This window comes from Danio aesculapii, chromosome 13 (genome assembly GCF_903798145.1).
Source record: "Danio aesculapii chromosome 13, fDanAes4.1, whole genome shotgun sequence".
Taxonomy (NCBI): Eukaryota; Metazoa; Chordata; class Actinopteri; order Cypriniformes; family Danionidae; genus Danio; species Danio aesculapii.
In genome coordinates, this window is record NC_079447.1 from 28,422,891 (window position 1) to 28,445,855 (window position 22,965).

Here is a 22,965-nt window from a genome sequence, read left to right on the forward strand (position 1 = left end):
CATTTGTTATGTTCTCAGGCTCGTAGACCGATAGATAAATTATTTCTGTTTGTTTGTATGCTTCATTTGTGTATTGCTAACTAATTTAACATTTGCAGATTGTTATTGTTATATTGTTAGATAAATTGATCTGCTATAATGTATTTATATGCTGTCAGCTTTACCACATTGAATATTACTGTACATCTATTGTTGGATAGATTGTCTGGCTGTTGTATTATTTATTTGTAGTTTATGCTGTCGGCCTGTTCAACATTTGCAGATTTTCATAGTTATTTGTTCTATTGACAGTTTTACTAATTATTGTAACACATTTATCTATTCTAAGTTTGTAGAATGTCATCATTGATTATTTATTTATAGCTACGAAATATTGCTTGTTAGTGTTACAACAGAATCAGAGTGGAGACAATGGTAGACAAAACTCCCAAAGATATTAGGATATATGAATGCCTTGACATATTTCTATTGTATTTTACAGACTGGAATGGACCACATGGAGAAAAAGGGAATCACACACCTCAGCAACGACTGGAAATTGATGGTCAGGAATTTCTTTTTAAAAAACAAATGGACAGGTGCATCAATGGACGTCCTTCCAAGATGAAAGGGGTGGTGTTTGGTATAGATCAGTGGTTCTCAAACTTTTTCAACTCAGAAAGAATTTGTCTCTCCAAGTACGACCTAATGACTAGCATTGAAATATAGTAGCGTAGTAGGCCTAATTAATCAGCTACAGCTCTGAACAGTTCAAAAACAAGGCAGATTTATTCATTAAAATAATGTCAGCCACATTAAACATTATAAATAGTTTGAACATTAACATTGTACTGCGCTTACGTTTAAATAAAAATGCATTTAAAAGTTTATTAAAATCGGTACTGTTCATAAAAAATAAAAACATAAATAAAGTGCTGTACTTAAAGGTAAAGTATTAGCATATAGTATCCTATATTTTCATCAAAACCTGGAAATGTAGCTTGGACCTTATGAATTTAAGTCATCATATTCATATCATATATAAACCATTTTTGATGCATTTTGAAATATATTGCATGTACATATGACATTTGTATGAGGGAGACCGGGGATAGTTGTACTTCTATTATATTTCTCTATATATCTTTGAGATCTTGAGTTACGAGTGTCTGTTATTAAATGGTATGGAAGTTATTTTTTGCAGCACAAACAGAAAATGTGAACACTTTAGTTTCAAACAGGAGGAGTGAAATGTTACATATCAGCCCACAGTTTGGCTTAGTTGTAACACACCCCATGGTGAGATGTAAATGATGATTTCCACTGGGGTGAGATGTAACATTATAAAATAAGAATTATGACCAAACAAATTGATTTGAAAGCTTTTCAATCAACATTGAGCTTTCAGTATAATTTGTGTGTCTGCCTTATGAAGCTGAATAAAATGTGCATATGTGCATCAGCTTCGACAATTGAGCACTATTTGTGTGTGCAGGCTCAAACTACTTTGACTTTTCAAAGTGCTATAGGAATACTGAAATTAATCATATAAATACAGTTTTAACTCTGATTGTAGTTGGTGGTAACATTTCACTGATGTTACTAGCAAGAGTTTTGTTGTTACAACTGAACCAGCGTTATGCGGCCATGAATCTGTTCTCCTTACAGCTAAAACATTATCACCAACAATGTGGATTAAATAGATCCACACACAGACACACAAATTACTACATAATTAACTACACATCAGGCATTGCCATCTCAAAAATAAAGTAAAAAATATGACTTTCTTAGCTGAAATGTAGTTTTTCCTGTCTAATATCTGCTGTGTCAGTCACAGGACTCGACTTCTTCATATGTGCTATGAGGACTAATACGAGCATTTGTGAAGTGAATCAACTGTTTCATAACTAGTTCCTAGTTGTAGAGATTGGAGGTGTTACAACTATCCTCGGTCTCCTCCTTGAAATCTAAACATGAACTTATTTTAAATATATGATTCACAATTACATATTTAAATGAGAGATTAGATCTGCTTACAGAGCGTCATTTACAGCAGTGGTTCTCAACCACGTTCCTGGAGGCCCACCAGCCCCTGCACATTTTCCATGTCTCCTTAACCAAAAACGCCTGATTCAGATCATCAGCTTATTAGCAGAGACTGAAAGACCTGTAATGGGTGTGACAGAAAAAGGAAACATCCAAAACATGCAGAGTTGGTGGTCCTCCAGGAACCTGGTTGAGAAACACAGATTTATAGTATGCATGTCAGAAAAGCAAATAATAAATGCACTGTTTGACCAATTCATACATGACTTATCAATTGAGTCATGCAGTATTTTAATGATTTGGTGGAATTGAGATGATATCTTAAGTAAACTTTTTTGAGTCCATGTTCTGCACCATTTGAATCACATCCAGATTAATTTAAATCTGAGGTAACAAACTAAAGTGAAAGCCAGAGCGCTCGACTAATTTACAAAACACTGATTTAAAGCTGTACAGTATATCGAAAACGCGCATTATTTTACACAACTACGAACGTGTTAACAATGATGCATCATGAGGAAATTCCTGAGTTTGCAATAACTGAAATGCCAGCACGACTGGTCTGCAGAAGCACTTCTCTAGCACGTATCTGCTCGAGAGCTCCACAGTTTTTTAGATTCGTAGCATCTGATGACATGATGCACTATACAAACTAATCACAACGGTGTGATCATACAGTACAGGAAACAGCCAATGCTGATCACAGTGTTATCGTACACATCAGAGTGTGTTCATATATTTTTAATTATTATTCAGTGATTCCTCCACGCAGAAGGAAGCCCACGTACTCCACTTTGAGAACCACTGGTATAGAAAGTTAGATAGGGCTTGTCTGTCTCAGGTTTCTCCTTTTTAAGCTAATGGAGAGCAGGCAGAATCGCAAGAGAATCGGACGTGTATCTAAAGTTGCAAAGAACAGCAGGGAGGGCTTTGTTGGGGCGATATTTGTTTTTTTTTATTTTGCAGATTGGAGTGGAGCAGAAGGAGACTTACAAGGGGAACGGTGGAGATATATTTGAAGACCTGGAGCTCAGGAAGCAGGTAGAACCACTTGAACAGACTGAACAATGGAATTAGCTTCCAAAGCAATGTATTAGGATTAAATAAAGACTTGAGAAGTTTTTCTTTGGCAGATTGGCGCAGAGCATGTGGAGAAACAGGGAAACACATTGACAATGACAAGTGCATCATAATAAATTTGGTACAGCCTTAATTAAGTTGAATCAAATTAACTTTACAAAACATTTAAAAAATATACGATTTAATTTTTACAGAGTGTCACAGAACAGACAGCATTCAGGCGAGTGATATAAAAGAGGTTTATTTACAGGATGGCAGGTGAGTATAAGCAGGTGAGTATATTGATGCAGAGGATAAGTCCATGAACAAACTGGATATTTGACTGTGCAGGCTTGGAGACTGGATAGGGATACCACAGAAGGCAAACAGGATAAAGACCAGATGAAGAACCAGGAGACACCACAGATATATGAATGACTTGATATCTTTCTATTGTATTTTGCATACTGGAAGGGACCACATGGAGAAAAAGGAAATCACACACCTCAGCAATGACTGGAAATTGATGGTCAGGAATTTCTTTAAAAAAATCCGGTTGACGGGTGCATGGATGGACGTCCTTGCAAGATTCAAAAGTGATGATCGGCTTGGATGGTTAATTAGGCTTTTTCTGTGTCAGGTTTTTCTTTTTCAGGTAATGGAGAGAGAGCAGGCAGAAGGGGAGCAGGGAGGGCTTTGTGGGTGCTGTGCTGTCTTTGTCTTTTGCAGGTTGGAATGGAGCAGAAGAAGGAGACTCATAAGGGGAACGGTGGAGATATACTCGAAGAGCTGGAGCTCAGGAAGCAGGTGGAACTTCTTGAACAGATTAAAAAATGTATCAAATGCATTAAGATTATTTAAATACTTAATTTTAATACTTAAATATCTTTCTCTTTGGCAGATAGAGCATGTGGAGAAACAGGGAAACACACGGATGGGTGCATGGATGGATGTCCTACCAAGAGGAAGGGGGTGGTGGTGGGCAGAGATTGGTGGGATAGATGTCTTGTTTGTGGCTGTTTTTACATTTACATTGTAGGTAATGGAACCACAACAGACAGAAGAGAGACACAAGCAGAATGGTGAATATTTATCTGAAGAACGCTGGAGAACATTTGGTTTATTGCTGGAGATCAAGTCTTGTTTTGTCTTTTGCAGATTAGACTGGGAAATCACACCTCAGCAATGACTGAAAACAGATGGTCTGGTTAGGTATTTCCTGAATGGATGGGTGGATGGTGAATGAAAAATAGATGTCCTTCCAGGAGGAAGGGGGTGGTGGTGGGCTTAGATAGTTAGCTAGTTGTCTTGTCTGCGGCAGGTGTTTCTTTTCCGAGTAATGGACACACAACAGAAGAAGGAAACTCACAAGAGCATCAGTGGAGATTTATCTGAAGAACACTGGAGAACATCTTGCATTGCTGGAGTTCAGCATGCATGTAGAGCTCTGTTAGTCCTGTCTTTGTCTTTTGGAATTATGCACCTCAGCAATGACTGGAAACTGATGGTTAAAGGTTAGGTATTTCCTGAATAGATGGATGGATGAATGAATGAATGAATGAAATATTTAAGTAATTAATGACAAATAGATGTCCTTCCAAATGGAAGGGGGTGGAGGTGGGCTTAGATTGTAAGATGTCTTCTCTGTGGTGGTTATTTAAATTATACACTGTTAACCCTTGCTGTAGATTATGCAGTAAATAACCCAAAAATTTGCCAGTGTTTTGCTGTAATAAATGGAAACAGTATTTTACTGTAAAACAAGTAGAATTTGTATGAAATTGTGTAGTGCAAAAAATAAATGACAGTAATTTACTTTATGTACTCATTGCAGGTAGTAAGTGTGAAAATAAATGATAAATTACTGTTTAACCATTACTGTCCCATCTACTCTGATGCTTTATGTGGCTATTTATAGAGAGTTGCGTTTATCTTAAGGCAGAAAACAATAGTTTAGGCATTAACACACACATACACAGGGTCTCTTCTTATTCTAAACACAAATATGTTGGCCCTTTAAGGGAGGGAAGGGTTTGATTTGTTTACTTCTGAGTGTGCTCTATTCTCTGTCTATCAGTTCAGATGCAGAGTCTGTTTTAAGCCTTAATTAAAAATCTATGACGAGTAAGTAAAATGTGTTCAAATATGTTTGAGGGTTTCTAAAATAATGTCTGTGTATTAAATAAAACTTGTTATCTTGAACTGTGTACCTGAAAGCTACATTGTTAGCTAGTTAGCATCTCCTCACAACTTACATTACTTTCCATTTAAGTATGTGTATTAATTGGACAACTCATCTTTATTGGTTTTGCTTTATTGTACTGATGCAAACAGTGTAATGTGCTTTTCTGGCAACTAAGCAGTTATTATACACATTAAAATCATTCAATTCCAATCTCCTCAGTTAGGTAACTGCACAGAAATCCTCACAGGGAATCACAAAAGAGGATACATACTGTACTGCCATCCACACGCAAACCTCTACTGTCAGGTCCTATAAGTTGTGAAATTATTTCAATGCTGTGTTTCCACCTGTGAATTTATATTGGGGGCAATAGAACAGTTTGTTGTATTGAGCTTCTTTAAGTGAATAAATAAAAAAAGATAATTGGATTCTTGGTGCTTCTGACATTATTTTTGTTTCTGCAGTTATATTAAGATTGATGTGTGTGCTTTTGTGTGTGTTTTTTTGTTTGTTTTTTTGACAAACATTTCTAACCATAGTATGTGTACGTTTTATGGACATGCTTAATATATATATATATATATATATATATATATATATATATATATATATATATATATATATATATATATATATATATATAGTAATGGGATAATGAGGGAATAACACACACCTGGCCATGGAACAGCTGAGAAGCCAATTGTTCTATTACCTTTGGTCTCTTAACAAATGGGAGGCACATATGCAAACTGTTGTAATTCCTACACCGTTCACCTGATTTAGATGTAAATGCCCTCAAATTAAAGCTGACAGTCTTAAATTAAATTTTTTCATTTAAATCCATAATGTTGGTGTATAGAGCCCAAAATGTTAGAATTGTGTCAATGTCCCAGTATTTATGCTCCTAACTGTGTGTGTGTGTGTTTATATATATATATATATATATATATATATATATATATCTATCAAATTTGTATTTTCACACAAATGTGCATCCTAACCTGCAAAACAGTCACTGCCAATGGCATAAATGACCTTATACGTTCCTTTTAACCAATGGTGTATGAAATGGTCTATTAGTATTATTCATACAGTCGGAATTATAGTTATGATTATACATAGCATCATACAGTTGCGTCTGAGAAGCGCACTGATGACCGGATCAAAATGGTGGCCGCGTTGACGTATCGGAGATAGGTTTGTGCGCGTGTAGCTCCCTCTATTGGTCACTTTTGCGAATGAACTTCACGTTGTACATAATGAGCAAAATGATGGGATTTTTCTTTTACGTCTTTAAATTATGTAATAATTTACACAAGAGAAAGTCTTAGCCTCTCTAGATTTACAGTCTTTAATGAAAACCATTGTACTCCACCAAATATTGCTTTTTTTCAATCATTTAAATAATCGTGTTGTCTAAAAATTAATATAAACATTGTATATACAGTATTACTATGTTATTATCAGCATTAATCACCGGTATTTGTTCTCCAATAGTAGAATAATTTAGTAAAGGGCTCGCTGTTTGTGAGTGTAGCCAACAAAAACAAACATTTATTCTAACAATTTTTTAGAAACAATTTAAAGGAGACCCTGTAAACATAAGAAGCATGTGGTTTCATTATGACATTTCTGTAAACTAAATGAAGATTGAACGATATTTCCATCTTTATTATGGCTATTGTTTCCACAAAATGATTAAAAACATCATACTTTGATTCAATGTGCTTTCTGTATACAAAAAAAGCAGTCTTGTACTTAATTTTTATGCAGAAACCAAAATGTCGGACAGATTACAGAACTTGATATACCATTTAAGATCTAAAAGAACAAACACAGTTAAAACCTCAGGTGAAGCTTCATGTTAAATGCTTATACAAGACGCATTGAAGAGCTTCAGACTGTTTGAGGACTGTTTTATTGGTTTGTAAATCAATTAGAAAAGTACTGGATATTAACATGGATATTACAAAAATCATGAAACAACTAAATCTTGCATGTAAAACCAAAACACAATAATGCGTTAACATATCAAGTTTGAAATGCAAATACTGATGACGATGTCAAAGCGCTATTAATCATTTTGGGGATACAGTCGGTGTACATTCAGACAATTGTAATGCACATTTTCATCCAAACAATCCCTTTGTTTTCCTCACACAACTGCTATTCTTCAATTGCACCACATGAATGTCATCAGATTTACAGAGGAATTTGCAAACATGTAATGCCTTGGAAAATTTGATCATTTTATTTGATTTCAATTACAACACTTACTGAAAACAAGACAAAGAACGGTGCATTACAAAAAAAAGTGCAACTTAAAAGTCTGTTCATGAGAATTTAATTTAAGATTCCAAACAGCAATATTTCAATAGGCACATCTCTCAAAACTCACTAAACCAATTTAAATTGATTGTACAACTATGTCAAACATTACAAACTAGCTGTGGAGAGAAACACTTACATTGAAATACTAGAAAAATAAAAAGAAAAGAAAAGAAACGATTTATTGGGCTCTAAAAAAAAAGAAAAGAAAGAAAAGTATCATGCTACACTGAGTAAAGAAATCAACTAAAGTGTTGATGAACTGGAAACTCAGAATAAATATCACATACACTATCAAACACTCTCTTTAGTGTCGACACATTATTGCAGTAGCAAAACAAATAGGTATCTATAAAAACGAAGCACACGGAGGCCGTTTAGTATATGTACATCCAAAAGTTCAAAGGCTTTATATCAATAGTCGTCAACCGGGACATTCATTTAAAAACCTCATATATGTGAACCAGATTGAGATGCTGTTTAATTTACATACAATACAAATGAAAACGGAAGCATTAGAACTGGTAAGTGGGATTATTACTAGGATCATAGGGAGCAATCATTCAGATAAATGCACTGTCACTTTGGATAACAGCGTCAAACGCATGAGCAGAATTTCTTACAGTATTCGACACTTGACATTCGTACTGTAGATGTTTAATATCAGGTTATTTCTGCACAGATTCTCCCTCCCCGTGTTTCAATTATCCACACACACTGTTCAGAGACTAAACGATGCTCAACATTAAAATGCATATATAGCACAAGACAGAATGAAGCAAGTGGCATATCACAGATTTAGCAGTTAGAAATACTGTTAAGCGTAGCATACTGGTCCAGATGATTAATAGCGTAATGTTTCATATTAAAGTGTTTGCCAGGAAATGTCAGATGAGAATGTGGCCAAGGACCATATTGCTTGTTGCAGTACCAATTCATATACTTTGTGAAGTTTGTGATTCATAAACACCAGCTGAGAAAAATGGAAAACATATTCATAGTATAAAAGGTCTGTTTTCATCAAGAATGAGAACTGTAAGCTGTGGCTTTGCAAATGTAAGTCAGTTTTAAGAGAGTCTGCCACTTTAAGGAGATAGTTTAAGACCCACAAAACGAAATTTCTGTCATCATTTACTCTTGTTCCAAACTTGTTTGAGTTTCTTTCTTTGGTTTAACACAAAGGATGATGAACTGGAGAATGTTGGAAAAAACAGGCAGTGACTTTCTTCAAAATACCTTGTTTTATGTTCAACAGATGAAAGAAATTCCTAAAGAACCACTTGAGTGTCAGTAAATAGCGGAGAAATAAACAGTGAGGATTAATGTGTCATTTTTGGGTGAACTATCCTTTTAAAAACTTGATCTGTTTTTAAAGCAGACTAGATTCCGGTTGGCTGTCAATGTTTTTATTTTCATCGACTCTGCAAAAATGAATAAATGATAAGTAGGGGTGTTTCATTACTTGAAATATGAGAATTGGCATTTTAACAATGATCCAGTGGAAACAAAAGCACTTGAGTCCAAAGGCATTCTTCGCATGATTACAAAAACTTTTGAGAAATCTTTTTTTTAAATAAAAAACCCCTATAATTTATAAGTTATGAAGGAAACATATTCCTGGATGAGTTTTTTTTTAATCACCATCAAATCAGGACATGATTGCAAATGTGATATTAATTTCATACAACACTTTAACAAGCAAGAAGTTTTTTAGAAATACTTAAGAAACAATACTGTGTTTTTTCTGTGACAGTAAAATGGTTCCAAACCAGCCGAGCAGTGCAGTGTTTTGTTCCTAAACCAATCATTTTTGAGTGGGTCAATGATTTAATGATCTATTTACTCAATGAATCCTTAATCAACACAAGTTTTAACTCTGAATAAGCCTTCTTTCATTCAGCACAGTGATGTAATGTGTATTTATACAATGCATTTTTGGTGTATGGCCATACACCCAAGACTTCACATTCATGAGGGGGGTCTCTCCACACCACCACCAGTGTGCAGCTTCCACTTGGATAATGTGATGGCAACCACAGGACAACATCGCCCGTGCGCTCACCATACACCAGCTATTGGTGGAGTGGAGAGACAGTGATAGAGCCAATGCGGTGGTTGGGGATTATTGGGAGGCCGAGATGGTAAGGACTGATGGAGGGAATTTGGCCAGGACACCAGGGTTACACCCCTACTCTTTAAGAGAAGTGCCATTTTTAATGACCACAAGAGTCAGGACCTCGGTGTAACGTCTCATCCAAAATACGGTGCCCACGGACAATATGGTGTCTCCTTCGCTTTACTGGGGCATTAGGACCGCAGGTTAAGCACCCTCAGCTGGCCTCACTAACATCACTTCCAGTAGATGAGGAACTGTGTGTGAACAGTTGGTGAGAACTTCTGGTACATCTAAAGCAAGAAGCACCCAGGTGGTTTACTATATACTGAGAAATTCAGAATTTTGGGTCTGATGGATAAACTATTATCCCATGAGGCTATGGGAGAGAATTTGTGAATAAAAAGGACTCAAAACTTTGCGGTCACATACTCATTTCCAAAGAAAATCCCAGGTTAGTCCAGTACAGTAGGATTCAGGACATTAAATCCTTGTCCAGCTCACATTTCCACTGCTAACGGGACTTAACAGGTCTGGTGTTATGCCTGAACTTAGCAATTAAACTTACTTCATAAGTTTGATATATGCTGGAAAATAGCAATTGAAGGATGAAGAAGCCAAAAACCAACAATGTGTGTGTGTCGTTTAAATATTGATGGCTTTTAGAGCACACGCAGTCAACCAATCAATGATCTGCATTGAGTGCTAGACACACCAATAGAAAGACACCAAAAGTTAGTCTGCAATTTTGGTACATTCACAATGTCTGACAATGGAAACAGTGCGAACTGTACTATATTAAACTGTACTGCTCATTGAAAACAAACCATTAGCATCATATTTATTTACTTGGCATACCAGCACAAAACACACGCTGCAATATCGTACAAACAAATCATCTGACACCAATATTTATTAAATAAACAAAAACGGGTGTTAAATGTAAAATTTATATTATTATTTATGTTATTATTCAACATCACACACCCGCCCTATCTGAAAATGATTTCATTAGATATCATTACACTTGCTGACTCATACTCATTATCATCCTTGATGTAAACAGGCCATTTTCCTTTTCATGAGAGGTCCAATATTTTATTCAAGCTAGAGTTTTATCAGGAGTATCTTAACGGATTAAGAAGCAGTTTCCTATTGCACGGCTGGGTAAACACTAATGTGAGCAGATGTTTTTTGAATGTTGTCAAGCAATCTCTGATTTAAAATGGTAATATTTCATCCTATCAGATTTAACCAGTAAATTTGGCCATTCAGCCATTTGTTAGTAACATCTTTTCACCTCTTCTGTTTTCATGTGTTCCAGGACACTAAAGCAGAGTTAGTATAACTATAAAATAATACAATACTGACCATAATACTGAATATAATACTGACTGATGAGAAGCACAGTCGCCTTCTTTGCTACAGTTCAGGCCACATTCATCAACACAAAAACTGATGAGACTATAATAATACAAACACTATCATTCAAAAACTTGGGGTCAGAAAGAAAATTCAATAATTTAGCAAGAATGACTGTTTTAAGCTGATCAGAACTATCAGTCAAGACTTTAAAAGATTTCTATTTCAAACAAATGCATCAAAGAATCTTGAAAAAAGTATATTTTATATTGTAATAATAACATTTTACCAAGCCCAAACTTTTGAGCACTGTACAATTAAGCAAATGAAAGTAGTGCTTTTTGGATCTTGTAATGAAATTTGAAGCAATAATACTGAAAGGGTGTTTTGGGCAGTTTCCGAGTAAACACGTGTGAACACAGGAAGTATGTCGACCCCTGACTGTGTGTTTATATTCAGAGTATAGTAAGAACGAAAAGGAAGTAATAGTTTTTTTTACATCCACTGCTAATCTATTACGAAGCCTATAAGTGGATGGTCGTACATTCAAGAAACAATTCAGCCCTGTTATTTCAGCTCCTTCAGCTTTTTCTAGGGGCTTATAATAGCGTAAACAGATGAGCAGTTATTATTTCGCACAGGGGTCACTGCTCAAAGAAAACAGATCTAAAGGAATATCTGTGTCCAAAAGTAATGGTTTGCTGGCTTGGTTCACCAGGATTTGACATTATACTGTAGTACTTAAAATTCGGTGCTGACCTGCAACAGATGACCAAATAATCAGTTTCACTTTTAAAACAGCTTCCAGCTTTAAACAGTTTGTTTATCCCAAAATAAAAATGATGTCATCATCTACACCCGTTCCAAACCTCAAGAATTTTATTCATCTTTGGAACAAAAATGAAGATTGTTTTAATCAAGTTGAGTGTATTAATCCTATTTTTTTAAAGACTTTGTTCACATAGAAACACTGATCAGTTCAAAATGTATTACTGTATTTCAAATCTGCTCAGAGAAAATGAAGCAGGCTTGTCTGACATGAAAACCAATGAGATTCATTCTTGCACATCAGAACCAAAGTGGTTTGCTCCCGCAGATCAAGCAGGTATGGTTGAGCTTCTGTTTTTGTTTACAAATCAATGTTTGTGTGAATGTCAAAATTCAATTAATGTCTGTTTGTTCCCTTTATGAACATTATGAAGGGACAGAATTGTGGTTAAACACACGTTCAATTGAGAGACAGAATGCTCTAAAATTTGGGGTTTGGAACAACATGAGTGGAACATTTTTATTTTGGGGTGAACCTTAAGTTAAATAACCCTCATGTGACATTCTACAACATTTATTGCAACATTTCACGCAATATTTAATAGTTGCAATAAACAGATACAGGTTAATGTGTAACCTACAATATACACTGCTACATGATTTTAAGATCCTACCAAAATACTTCAATAATTAAAACAGATAGTTCACCTAAATAGAGGTTTTTGTCCATTCATTGACAGGTTAGACCAGTGTTTCTCAACCACGTTCCTGGCGTCCAGTTCTGCACATTTTCCATGTCTCCTTAACCAAAAACACCAGATTCAGATCATCAGCTCATTAGCAGAGACTGAAAGACCTGTAATGGGTGTGACAGACAAAGGAGACATCCAAAACATGCAGTGTTTCATTGTTTTACATAAGCTGCTAGGCAACATGGACCCCTCCAAATGGTGTTAAAAGTGTCACTTACTGTATTTAGAAGTTATAAGTCACCCAAAAATGTCATTTCTGTCTTAATGTAATGATGTATTCGCGGCCGCAAAATCACACGTTAGCTGATGCACTGTTTGTTTACCACAGAGAGGATGCGCGCGTGCCCGCCATGTCTACTTTGGTGAACAGAACCTGCATAGGCTTTGAATAACATCTAATAAAGTTGTAAATAACATTCAGTTTCGTTTGAGAAACTGATCGTTTGAGAGCCGCGTAGGAAGTTTGATTTGCATGCATGTTTTTTTTTCCTCATGACATGAACGCAAGCAGCAGTGAAAGTGCAACAGGCGCGCACATCATTTAAACGATCACATTTTAGAGTTATATTAATTACGACAATCACTTGATATGTTTTCTCTTTCATAGCAAACACAGTGTTGTGCATGAAAACAAATATTTACTGGGTCAGTAGAACTATTCTAGCCTACATAATGTTGAATATAATGCAGGAGGGAATCTGATGATGACAAATGTCTCATTTTACCAGTGAAAAAAATGGTCTAATAATGCAGTCAATGGCAAATGACAAGCATATGTCTCAAACATAGTAATTCAACTTTAGAATTAGTATAGTTGTATTCTGATGTCACATTACTGTGAATAAGCAAACAGGACATATTTAGTCTGTTCAAATTCCATGTCTATTCCAAATGTAGCATTTTTACCAAGAGCAGACCTACACACAGGCCTAATAATATTATTTTTGTATTACCACATGTTTGAGAATTAACAATAATAATAGCCTACTCATATAAACCTATATTTTACATCTACAGAATCGTGAGAAAATCGTGATCTTAATTTTAGGCAAAAAAAAAAAAATTTTAGCCAGAATCATGCAGCCCTAGTTGGTGGTCCTCCATGAACGTAGTTGAGAAACACTGGGTTAGACAACTTCCAGTTGGAAAGTCCAGAAATGCAGTGAAAACATCACTGAATCAGTGCTTTTATAGAGCAGCATTGCAGCATTTTGCTCCCAAATGAATTGCCGATGATTCAATGATCCATTCACTCAATGAATCAATCATTAACATCCTCAAGACCCTATAGAGTAGACGACAAACAGTAGCAGTATACTTCGACAATTCATTTTTCTGGACCTTTGAAGTGAAAATAACTAGTGCTGGCAGATTTGATTCTAAATAATATTAAATTGTGTTCCGAACAGGGCTGCACGATGAGTCAAAATGGTGAAAAAAAACTGTGTTAGTCATGCTCATCTTGTCGGCAAAGAACAGTTCTGTGACCAGTAGTAAATCTCCTCTGAAGGCCAGAGAGCGATCTTATGCAGAAACTCCAAACACCAACGAAGAAACCACCCACCCAGGATTTTACTATAGCGGTTGCAGAATAAACAGAAGATTTACTGTAACTGCTTTCACTGTCTCAACATGACTAATCACACAAATACGATGAAAATTATAAGAACTAAGAAAAATCATGAAGTACATGACTTCATCACTGCTTAGAATGCTTTGAAATATCTTGAGTGTCTTATTCGGTGTTAGAAGCCACATCATCTTATTTAAAACACTTGACTGAAGTTATGATGCGAGTTGGGAGTACAAATCTTTTATTAAATGAGGCATTTTCAAACGCGTTTCGATGTAGCATCATTAACTACACAGAGCCGTATATCACAAACAGATGCTATTTCTTCAATTTTATTCTCAAATTTTTCATAGTTCGTCAACTGTGACTCTGTGTAATAAATGCTACACCATCTGAAAGCACATGCTGGAGATTTACTACTGATCACAGAACTGGATTTACTGACAAAATGTGCAAGAACAAAAAAACATTAATTGTGATTAATTGTGCAACCCTAGCTCCGAAGAGCAACAAAAATGGTTTGGAACATGAAGATGAGTAAATGATGACAATTGTCATTTTGGGAGAACATCCCTTTAAGATTAAATAACCCAAATAAATTAAACCCTGTTGGAATGGCAAATACTGAATCTAAGCTTCTACATTCTAGCAGCCAAAGCATGTCAAGATATCAAAGAATATTTAAAGCAAATTTGTCTTCAGAACAAAACGAAGCAAAGTCCGATTTCCTGAGTTTTGAATCATTTTCAAACTACACCGTTACAAATTCATTGGCAGTGTCTACTGAAAGCAGCTTAATGCCAGTGGCGTGTGGTACTGCCACAGAATGCATATCGAAGTGTGCGATCCCTGAAAGAAAATGACAGAAGCTAATCAAACCAGCTACAACGTGAAGCAAAGACACTGGAAAACTGGGACACACATCTGATACTGCAACCACTCACCAACCTGTTATGATACAATACTCAGAAACCATTATAATGAGAGGTTAAAGGATGAAAGTGGAAATGCAGATGTTGTTGATGTCTTTGTGTGAGCGGCGGCCCAGAGGCCATCAGTGCCTGTGGCAAACCTGTGAGAAGTCCATATTTGACGTGTTGCTCACATGTGCTTGGTTAACCCAGTTTGGTGATCTGAAGACTCCCATCTATCCGGATCATATTAATGGCCTGCAAAGACTTTACTTTGTGATAAAAGTCAAACAGCTGGTGTCCGTCCACAAAGATCCTAAAGCGCTGGTGCTCACAATGGATCTCAATCTGCAGGAATAGGAAAGTGAAATGAGATCAAATCAAAAGAAGCCTTTGTCAGTCACTGAGACGCATTGTGGACAGCGTGTTGAAAGGAAGTGCTTGTCTTATTTTGCATGACTGCTTATCTCAGCTCAACATTTGGAAACAGTGACCCATTTTTGGCCCGCACTCAGCCCCAATTCCAAACAATAAGCACTCATTATCGTCCAGCATCTTTCCCCACTTCGCTTGTACAACTCTCTGGCATTCAGAATTTTTCTGTAATTGCCTGTTATGAAGGAATAAAAACAAGTAGATTGAATTTGCTATATCGTATATACATTGTAGGCTACAGCTGAAAAACAAGGGTCAGATCATTTTATGAATTACTGTTTAAATGCTTTTGTAAATGGGTCTTTTATGATTATTTTTATTTTAAATATCAAGAAAAAAAATTAAATAACCATTTTAGTTTTAATATGTAACGTAATCCTTTCATGATAAAGCATATTTATGTATTTATAAATGTTGAATCACTGTATCATTACATCTGGTGCTCAATAAGCATTTCTTCTTATTATAACTATTATATATTTTGCTGCTCTAAATATTTGCAGAAACTGTGATGGGTTACTAAAAGAATTCACCAGCATGGACCACGCCACACTTTGAGCTAGACTTTATTGTAGGGATGTAGGGACGAAGGGGATGGTAAGAGAACAGTGGGATGAAGGGGAAGGGAAGTAAGAGGATAAACAGTAAACAGGTAGGTAGGTTGATAGGGCATCCTACAATGATGCCCAGAGACTCAGAGTGGGGGGATCGTTTTTGTAATATTTTGGTAGAGTAATTGGACCTACCGATTCAACCTAGGAGTAAAGAGAGGGTTATAGGATTGTGAATGGGAAGAGAGGAAATAGAGGGAGGCAGGGTGGGTTCGAAAGAACAAGAAGAACAGTGCTCGACGGCTGGTCTGCCTTAAATAATTTTAGGGAGTAGGTGATTGGTTAAGGAGACAAAGTGAGGCGTGGTTTCACCGCTGAACCTTTGTTAACATGTTAACTCCATAACTGATCCATAGACATTGGTAATGTCATTTTTTTTATATAAATATTAATTTTCATTAAAGAACATAGAAATAAAATGGTTTCCATTATATTCATTTCACAAAATATGTGGCAAAGCATTTTAGCATGATTTGATCTCTAAAGATATTTAATAAAATCTTCAAAATATTAGCATTTTTAATTAAAAAAAAAAAACAAATTTCACAAAATAAACCAAATCAAAAATTTAAATTCTTGGGTTTACCAGATTATTTTCATGTTTGCATTTAATATTATATTTTCTGTTTTTTATTTTATGGATTAATATGGCTTAAGGCTTAATTTGATTTGCTTTTAACAAATAGTAATAGTGTAAATAAGTAGTTTTCATAAGCTTCAAACACAGGACAGAAACAGAGAAAACCCATCTGCTGCTGCACATCACAGTTTTAAACATCACTTTATAGTATCTATGTGAAGGTAGACTCTGGACTTGTGCTTTGCACAGGTTAGAGATCTCAGATCAGAGAGCATGTAGATGTCAGAGTTTCAGCTCATTACCCTAAAAGGCTGGTCCGGGATGAAGGGGAAGTAAGCTATGGGTGCCTCCTCCTCACTCCATTTCCCAGAAACCCGTGCGTTCCTCAAGAACTGCCTTTCAGTGAATCGAGCACTGAGTTTAAGGGCCACATCAGCGAGCTTTTCATCCCCTTTCTCCTCACTGTGGCCACAGGTTAAACTGATGTCAAAGCTGTGCAGAAAACAAACATTAGGAACTGTATGCACAGGATTAAAACTGTGCAATGCAACTGAGCATATATCCAAAAACATATACATAAAATGTATTTGTTCTGTGTGAAAACTTGAGAGAAATATTTATGTTGATGATAAATAAGAGATAAATAAGATGGTGTCTACATATAAAGTTAGAAACGCAGTAGAATATAAAAATTCATTAAGAGAATTAATAGTGGTAATTCATAGATTATGTGTTTTTATTAATTTCACATGTTTAATATTAATTTCACACGTGTAATTATATAGACAGATGGATATATATATATATATAATCTGTTGACATGGAATTAAACCAGACTCTACAAATACAAACATAAAAAAAAAAAAAAAAAAAAAAAAAAAAAAAAAAATTTGAAAAATTTGTTACAATGAAATGACACCAGTAGAAAGTACTGAACTACTGAAACATATTTAATACTTATTATAAAAGACTTTTTTTGGTAATGGTAGCTTAAAGACATCTCTTATATGGAGAATGAAGTCACATGCCTTTCTCAGGTGTGAGTTTTTCACAGACTTCAACAGAGTGTAAAAATCTTGATGGTTCTGTGGGTCTCGTCTTTGAAATCTGATCTTTATTTTCTATTAGATTCAATTCAGGTGATTGGATGGGCCATTCTACAGCTTGATTTTCTTTCTCTGAAAGCATTATTAAATGGAAGGGCAGAGGGTTGATAAATAACTACTGAGAGATTTCAGCTGCTGTCTGAGCTTTGACTGCCTTTTTACACCTCCCTTTCTTCATGTGTTCAATACATTTTCCTTGCGTAATCATTTAATTTTAAGCATAACTTAATTTGTAGACTGATTAGTTTTATTTTCTTACATCGATTTCTTTGGTTGTTACTAATATCCGGGGAAAATTTCAAGTCAACAACACCTTTAAAAATATGTTTTCAGAGAAAAATGGTGACCTGTTCAATACTTATTTTCCCTGCTGTATACACACACGCTTATTTTTTCCACATCATTTTTGAGGATCATATAAAATATGGCTAGTCTAGAAAAAGAAAAAAAATATCCCATCATCGTACCCTTAATGTGAAAACAGATCTCGAATACACTGAGGTTTAAATACTTATTCATCTCTACCAAGTTCAGTATTTACATCACCATAACCATATGACTAGCCATAAGTGTTAATAAAACTATGAAAAGTGTTGCATTAAGCATTAGAAATGGTGTGCTAATGTGCTAAATAGAACAGAGAATCAGAATGCATCAATTTTACATGAATTCACAGTATTTTAGGCCTGCATTGGCATCAGTTCACACTGACTGAACTTCACAGTACATTCCTAATGGATCAGCACTCTGTTTACAAGGGCTGAATTCCTGAGCTGAAATTACACATTAGTACCACTTAACCATTGATATATCAAGACCATAATGTCCATGTTTAAATCAAATGCTGCATAATTACAATTTAAAAATTAATCCTGCATGGTAACAAATCACCCTTAGGCCAGAAATCAGTACTATACTCAAAAAATGATCAGAATATTTAACTCCTAAAGCTCAACTAGCAGAGGACTGATTGATTTCATGAAAACACATACTGTACTGGGAAAATTCACACCCCAAATTTTACTATGAAAAAGGTGCTTGACAAATGCACAATTACAAATGGTAACAAAAAGTCTTTGATGCTTATTTATGAAAGTCAGCATGAACTGAAAGCTGCAACCGTATTGTTTTTCGCATTGTGACACAGTGCCTGGAGAAACTGAACATTAAATGAGAAAACAGTGGGCGTGGCTTGTTTTTTTTTTTTTTTTTTACAGTGAGCTGATTGGATATAGTAAAGCAGGCATTTCATTCAGAAAGATCGGGAAAAGGGTTTTGGGTGAGTTAATACAACAACAGATATCTCCACTAACCATTTCTGCTTGTTGTCAAAACAAACATTTGAAGGGGCGTGTTAACCATGCCCAATGCCAGAATCTGAGAATTTAACTGAAAGCAAACAAGAAGTGCATGTTCTGATTTCAATTTTAGATTACAAGTGCAAACTATTTTTTTTTTCTTAATGACATGCACAGATGAATTGTTCACCACAAAACTAGCAATGTGAGCTATCCAAATCAATATGGTTACTTTTGATTTCATGTGTACTTTAAAGAAAAATGTATTTATTTATGGTCAGCTAAATCCCATTCTGAGGGAGACACTGCTCGCTGCAGAGCCATTTGAGCTCCAGTGAGGGGGAGTTTGAGCTCTCGCTCCTCCTCCTGTAAGCGGTTTTAATGCATACACCCACCCCACCCCTAACCCCAACCCCCAGTGACATCACTCGTAGAAGAAGTGCAAGGAAGGAGGAGCTGGAGCTCAAGCTCCCCCTTGCTGGAGCTCAGCTCTGCCCAAGTGGCTCTGCAGTGAGCACCACTTGTTCTGAGGCGCGTTTCCAAACAACAACATAACTCGTGGCTGAACTATCATAGTATGATGCATCGTTTGGGTAAAGAGGGATGGATGCAGTGATGAGTGTTTCCCAAAACCGTAGTTCCTGTCGCAGATCCAACGTTTGAACTACTTTAGTTATAACAAAAAAAAAACGCCCAAAATAAACAGGGTGGAGTAACTACTTTAGGGAAGAAGCCCATAATTTCTTTGTGCAAATTATATTGTTTTACACGCATGTGCATTATAAAAAATCCAATATTAGCTTTGGGTAAAACATGCACTCCTTTCCCATATTAATTGAAATATATGTAAATGGAACCTATAGGGCCTGTGTTTCCTTTACAAATATTATTGAGAACATTACATATTCTATTCAACAAAATCACTTACAAAAGCTAACACGTATTCTAATCTCATATATAAATCATATAAAAAAATTAGGCTATTTATTAAGAAATGAAATGTAATATTTATTAGGAACTGAAAAAATGAGGATGATGATGATTATTATTATTTATTATTAGGCTATTGTTTATTTACTTTTTATTTTTTGAAAAGTCTACTTTTACAATTTGACACATGCAAAGCACTGCAGAAATGTTCTAACCAACAGGCCAATGTCATATACAGTACAGATATTTAATAAATAATCTACTATAAATTGAAAGCATTAACGTATGCTTTGTTTTTTGTTCTCACAAGCTTTGGAGACGTAACAAATTCCACTTTTAAATAACAGGTCACCTATAGCTTTCGTCATGAGCCAAGGCGGTGTTCAAAATGACATCAATGTTTTCAAAGTGCACTGCGAAGGGAGCGCAATTGTAAACAAAGTATTTTTACAGTTCAGTTTTAGCAATCTTTATGAAAGCAAATTACACCTAAGAGTGATGACTTTAATGCTTTTTTTTTCTAAATTAATTCCCAGTTCCAAGTCCAATTTCTAACTACAGCTCCAGAGGTGTGGTCGCAAGCACACAAGTTTGCGATGTAGTTTGCGAATGTTTGTTGGAAAAATGGATTTGGTAAAACGCCAAATAAACGAAGTATTTTGTAGCAACGGAACTTGCGACTTTAGTTGGCTATCAATGGTTTTCGGAAACGCATCCCTGTCCTAAAAAAAAAAATCATTGCAGTTTCCACAACAAAAAAATTAGCAGCATAACTCTTTTAAACAGTGATAACAAAAATTGTACTAGAATTGTTATAAGTTGAACTTATTAATGGTAACTCAAAACAGAAAACAGCTCGTTGTGAATTTAAATACAATATTAGTGCATTTCTGATCAAATAAAGGCAGCCTTAGCAAGAATAAGAAAAATTCTTACCAACCCCAAACTTTTGAACAGTAGTGCAATATCACAATTAGGTGTTAAATATTTCATTTCAGCCTTGCCCACTCTTGAGTTTTAATACTGTACAATTGGTGCTGAACTCTTGGTGCTATATTTAAGGTAATAATAAATAAACTTCCTTATAGTGACTGAACACTATATTTAAATAACAACAACAGATCAGTTACCGTATGGGTCAAAGATAACATGTTTTCAATATGGTGCTTACAAATGTGGTTTCATATGCATAGGAAGCATACTTATAAAAAAATGTGGGTGGCTAGGATGGTAAAATTTATGATAGTTATTAAAAAATATAAAATATGTAATAAAAAAAACAAATATATGATATTAAACTGTTTAAAAGCTATACTGAACAAACACAGAGACAAATTAAAACATATAAAAGAACAAATAAACTATTACAAACTAAAAAAAAAACATCGGACTAACACCCTTTACACATTATCTTGTGTAAATCAACTGAATGAAATGATTTACCACAGATTACATTAACCACACTAAACTGTTCATTTTCCAGGACACACCCAATGCTCTCACAGTTTGGACATTTGTTCCCTTAAAAGCTAATGTAAACACCCATCAACTCTAAGCAGTGCTCACTTACACCCATTCAGCCTGTGTCTGAACTCTCCTGCAACTACAACCCATACAATCTAAAACAAGCTCTGGCTGATTCACAAAACACATCACTTCCTCAATCTAGACAGCTCACGATGCAAACAAATACTGTTTAAATAAGATTACAAGATTTTTAGTTGCTATGTGTCTGATGTAACTATTTGCAACTGCTAGAAGGTGTTTAGTCTGAAATATGCAATCTTGATATGAAAACACACCTGTCTGGCTCTGGATCAACAATGCCCATTATGATGATCTTCTTCCCAGGCCTCATCCCACCTCTTATTCGTCCACTGAATGGAACTGTCTGGTATATCAGATAATCAAAATCATCAATAGCACAGAAATGACAGTATAATTCAATTAAAAATATATAATTTTTGCATATTACTCTACCAGGATGCGAGAGATGTCTTCTTTGTCAGGAGAAATGAGCCCAGCATCTCCAAACGAGATGTTAAGATTAAGATCATCTTCTGTGTTCTTCATAAGAGAAAGAGAAGATGCATACGTTTAAAGAGCAATGAAACACGTACAGGATGCATGCAAACACTGTAACACAGATGCAAATTTTACAATATAACGACACGCCTTTACTGCATCGGTACTTCAGATTTAAACACGGAATGTGCACCAAACATTTAACTCAAATGCTGGAATAGACGAGAAACATTCATAACGCGTTGAAATCTTCCACGTCTGCAGCGCATTTCTACACGCTCCTTATGAATTTATGAACTCCCGAGTATGAGGAACGAGTCATCTCTCCTTATGTGATGGATACAGATTTTTTCACGTCGCTTCGTGTTAAATACACATTCCGTCATAACTATAATGTTCCGTGTTATGAAAACAGTACGCATTGTAAGATATTAGAGGTATTTTGTGACTTACTATCGCGTCCTTTTCCATGCTCGCCACCGCCATCTTGAACAAAATACCATAGGATGCTTATCAAAGGCGGTCCAGCCCAGGAATCTGTCAGTGTCGTGGCAGACTGGACAGGGAGCTGCAAGGTGTCTAAGTTCAAGAAGAGAAATCGGAAATCTTCGACAAGAAATAAGAAACGACTCTTATTGTGTCCACGCGTGAAAGAAATATGCTGACGCGCGGATTACGGTACGGGTGGAGACGTTAATCCAGCCTCCGAATGAACCTAATCTGCAGATCTCATTGGATCTGAGCATAATTACAAGAAAAGTAATAAGTGGCCAAATGTATTTATTTTTATTTCTTTTTTTATTTGCTGTAAAAGTGACAGTTTATTTGTCTTTTGTGGTTTATGTGTTTATTTCTGACGATGGGATTTCAAGTATTGTTTGTAACAACTCAGTTTTGTTTT

General features: G+C 35.5%; 1 protein-coding gene across 1 annotated transcript; it reads right to left on the reverse strand.

Moving 5' to 3' along the window:
• Positions 1–7,171: 7,171 nt before the first annotated feature.
• lgalslb (lectin, galactoside-binding-like b) lies at positions 7,172–22,758 on the reverse strand. The gene is made up of 5 exons (XM_056471026.1): positions 22,518–22,758; positions 22,020–22,106; positions 21,842–21,930; positions 17,008–17,197; positions 7,172–15,427 (listed from the first exon to the last, which is right to left on the reverse strand). The coding sequence occupies exons 1-5, from the start codon at positions 22,548–22,550 to the stop codon at positions 15,284–15,286; spliced, it is 543 nt and encodes a 180-aa protein (XP_056327001.1). The 5' UTR covers positions 22,551–22,758; the 3' UTR covers positions 7,172–15,283.
• Between the last annotated feature and the right edge of the window lie 207 nt (positions 22,759–22,965).

Excerpts from the sequence above, each read along its gene's own strand:
- lgalslb (XM_056471026.1), bottom strand. The coding sequence starts at position 22,550 with ATGGCGGTGGCGAGCATGGAAAAGGACGCGATA. Across the intron at positions 21,931-22,019 it reads AAGACATCTCTCGCATCCTG|ACAGTTCCATTCAGTGGACG; the intron begins GTAGAGTAATAT and ends CTGATATACCAG. Across the intron at positions 15,428-17,007 it reads TCCCGGACCAGCCTTTTAGG|ATTGAGATCCATTGTGAGCA; the intron begins GTAATGAGCTGA and ends CTATTCCTGCAG.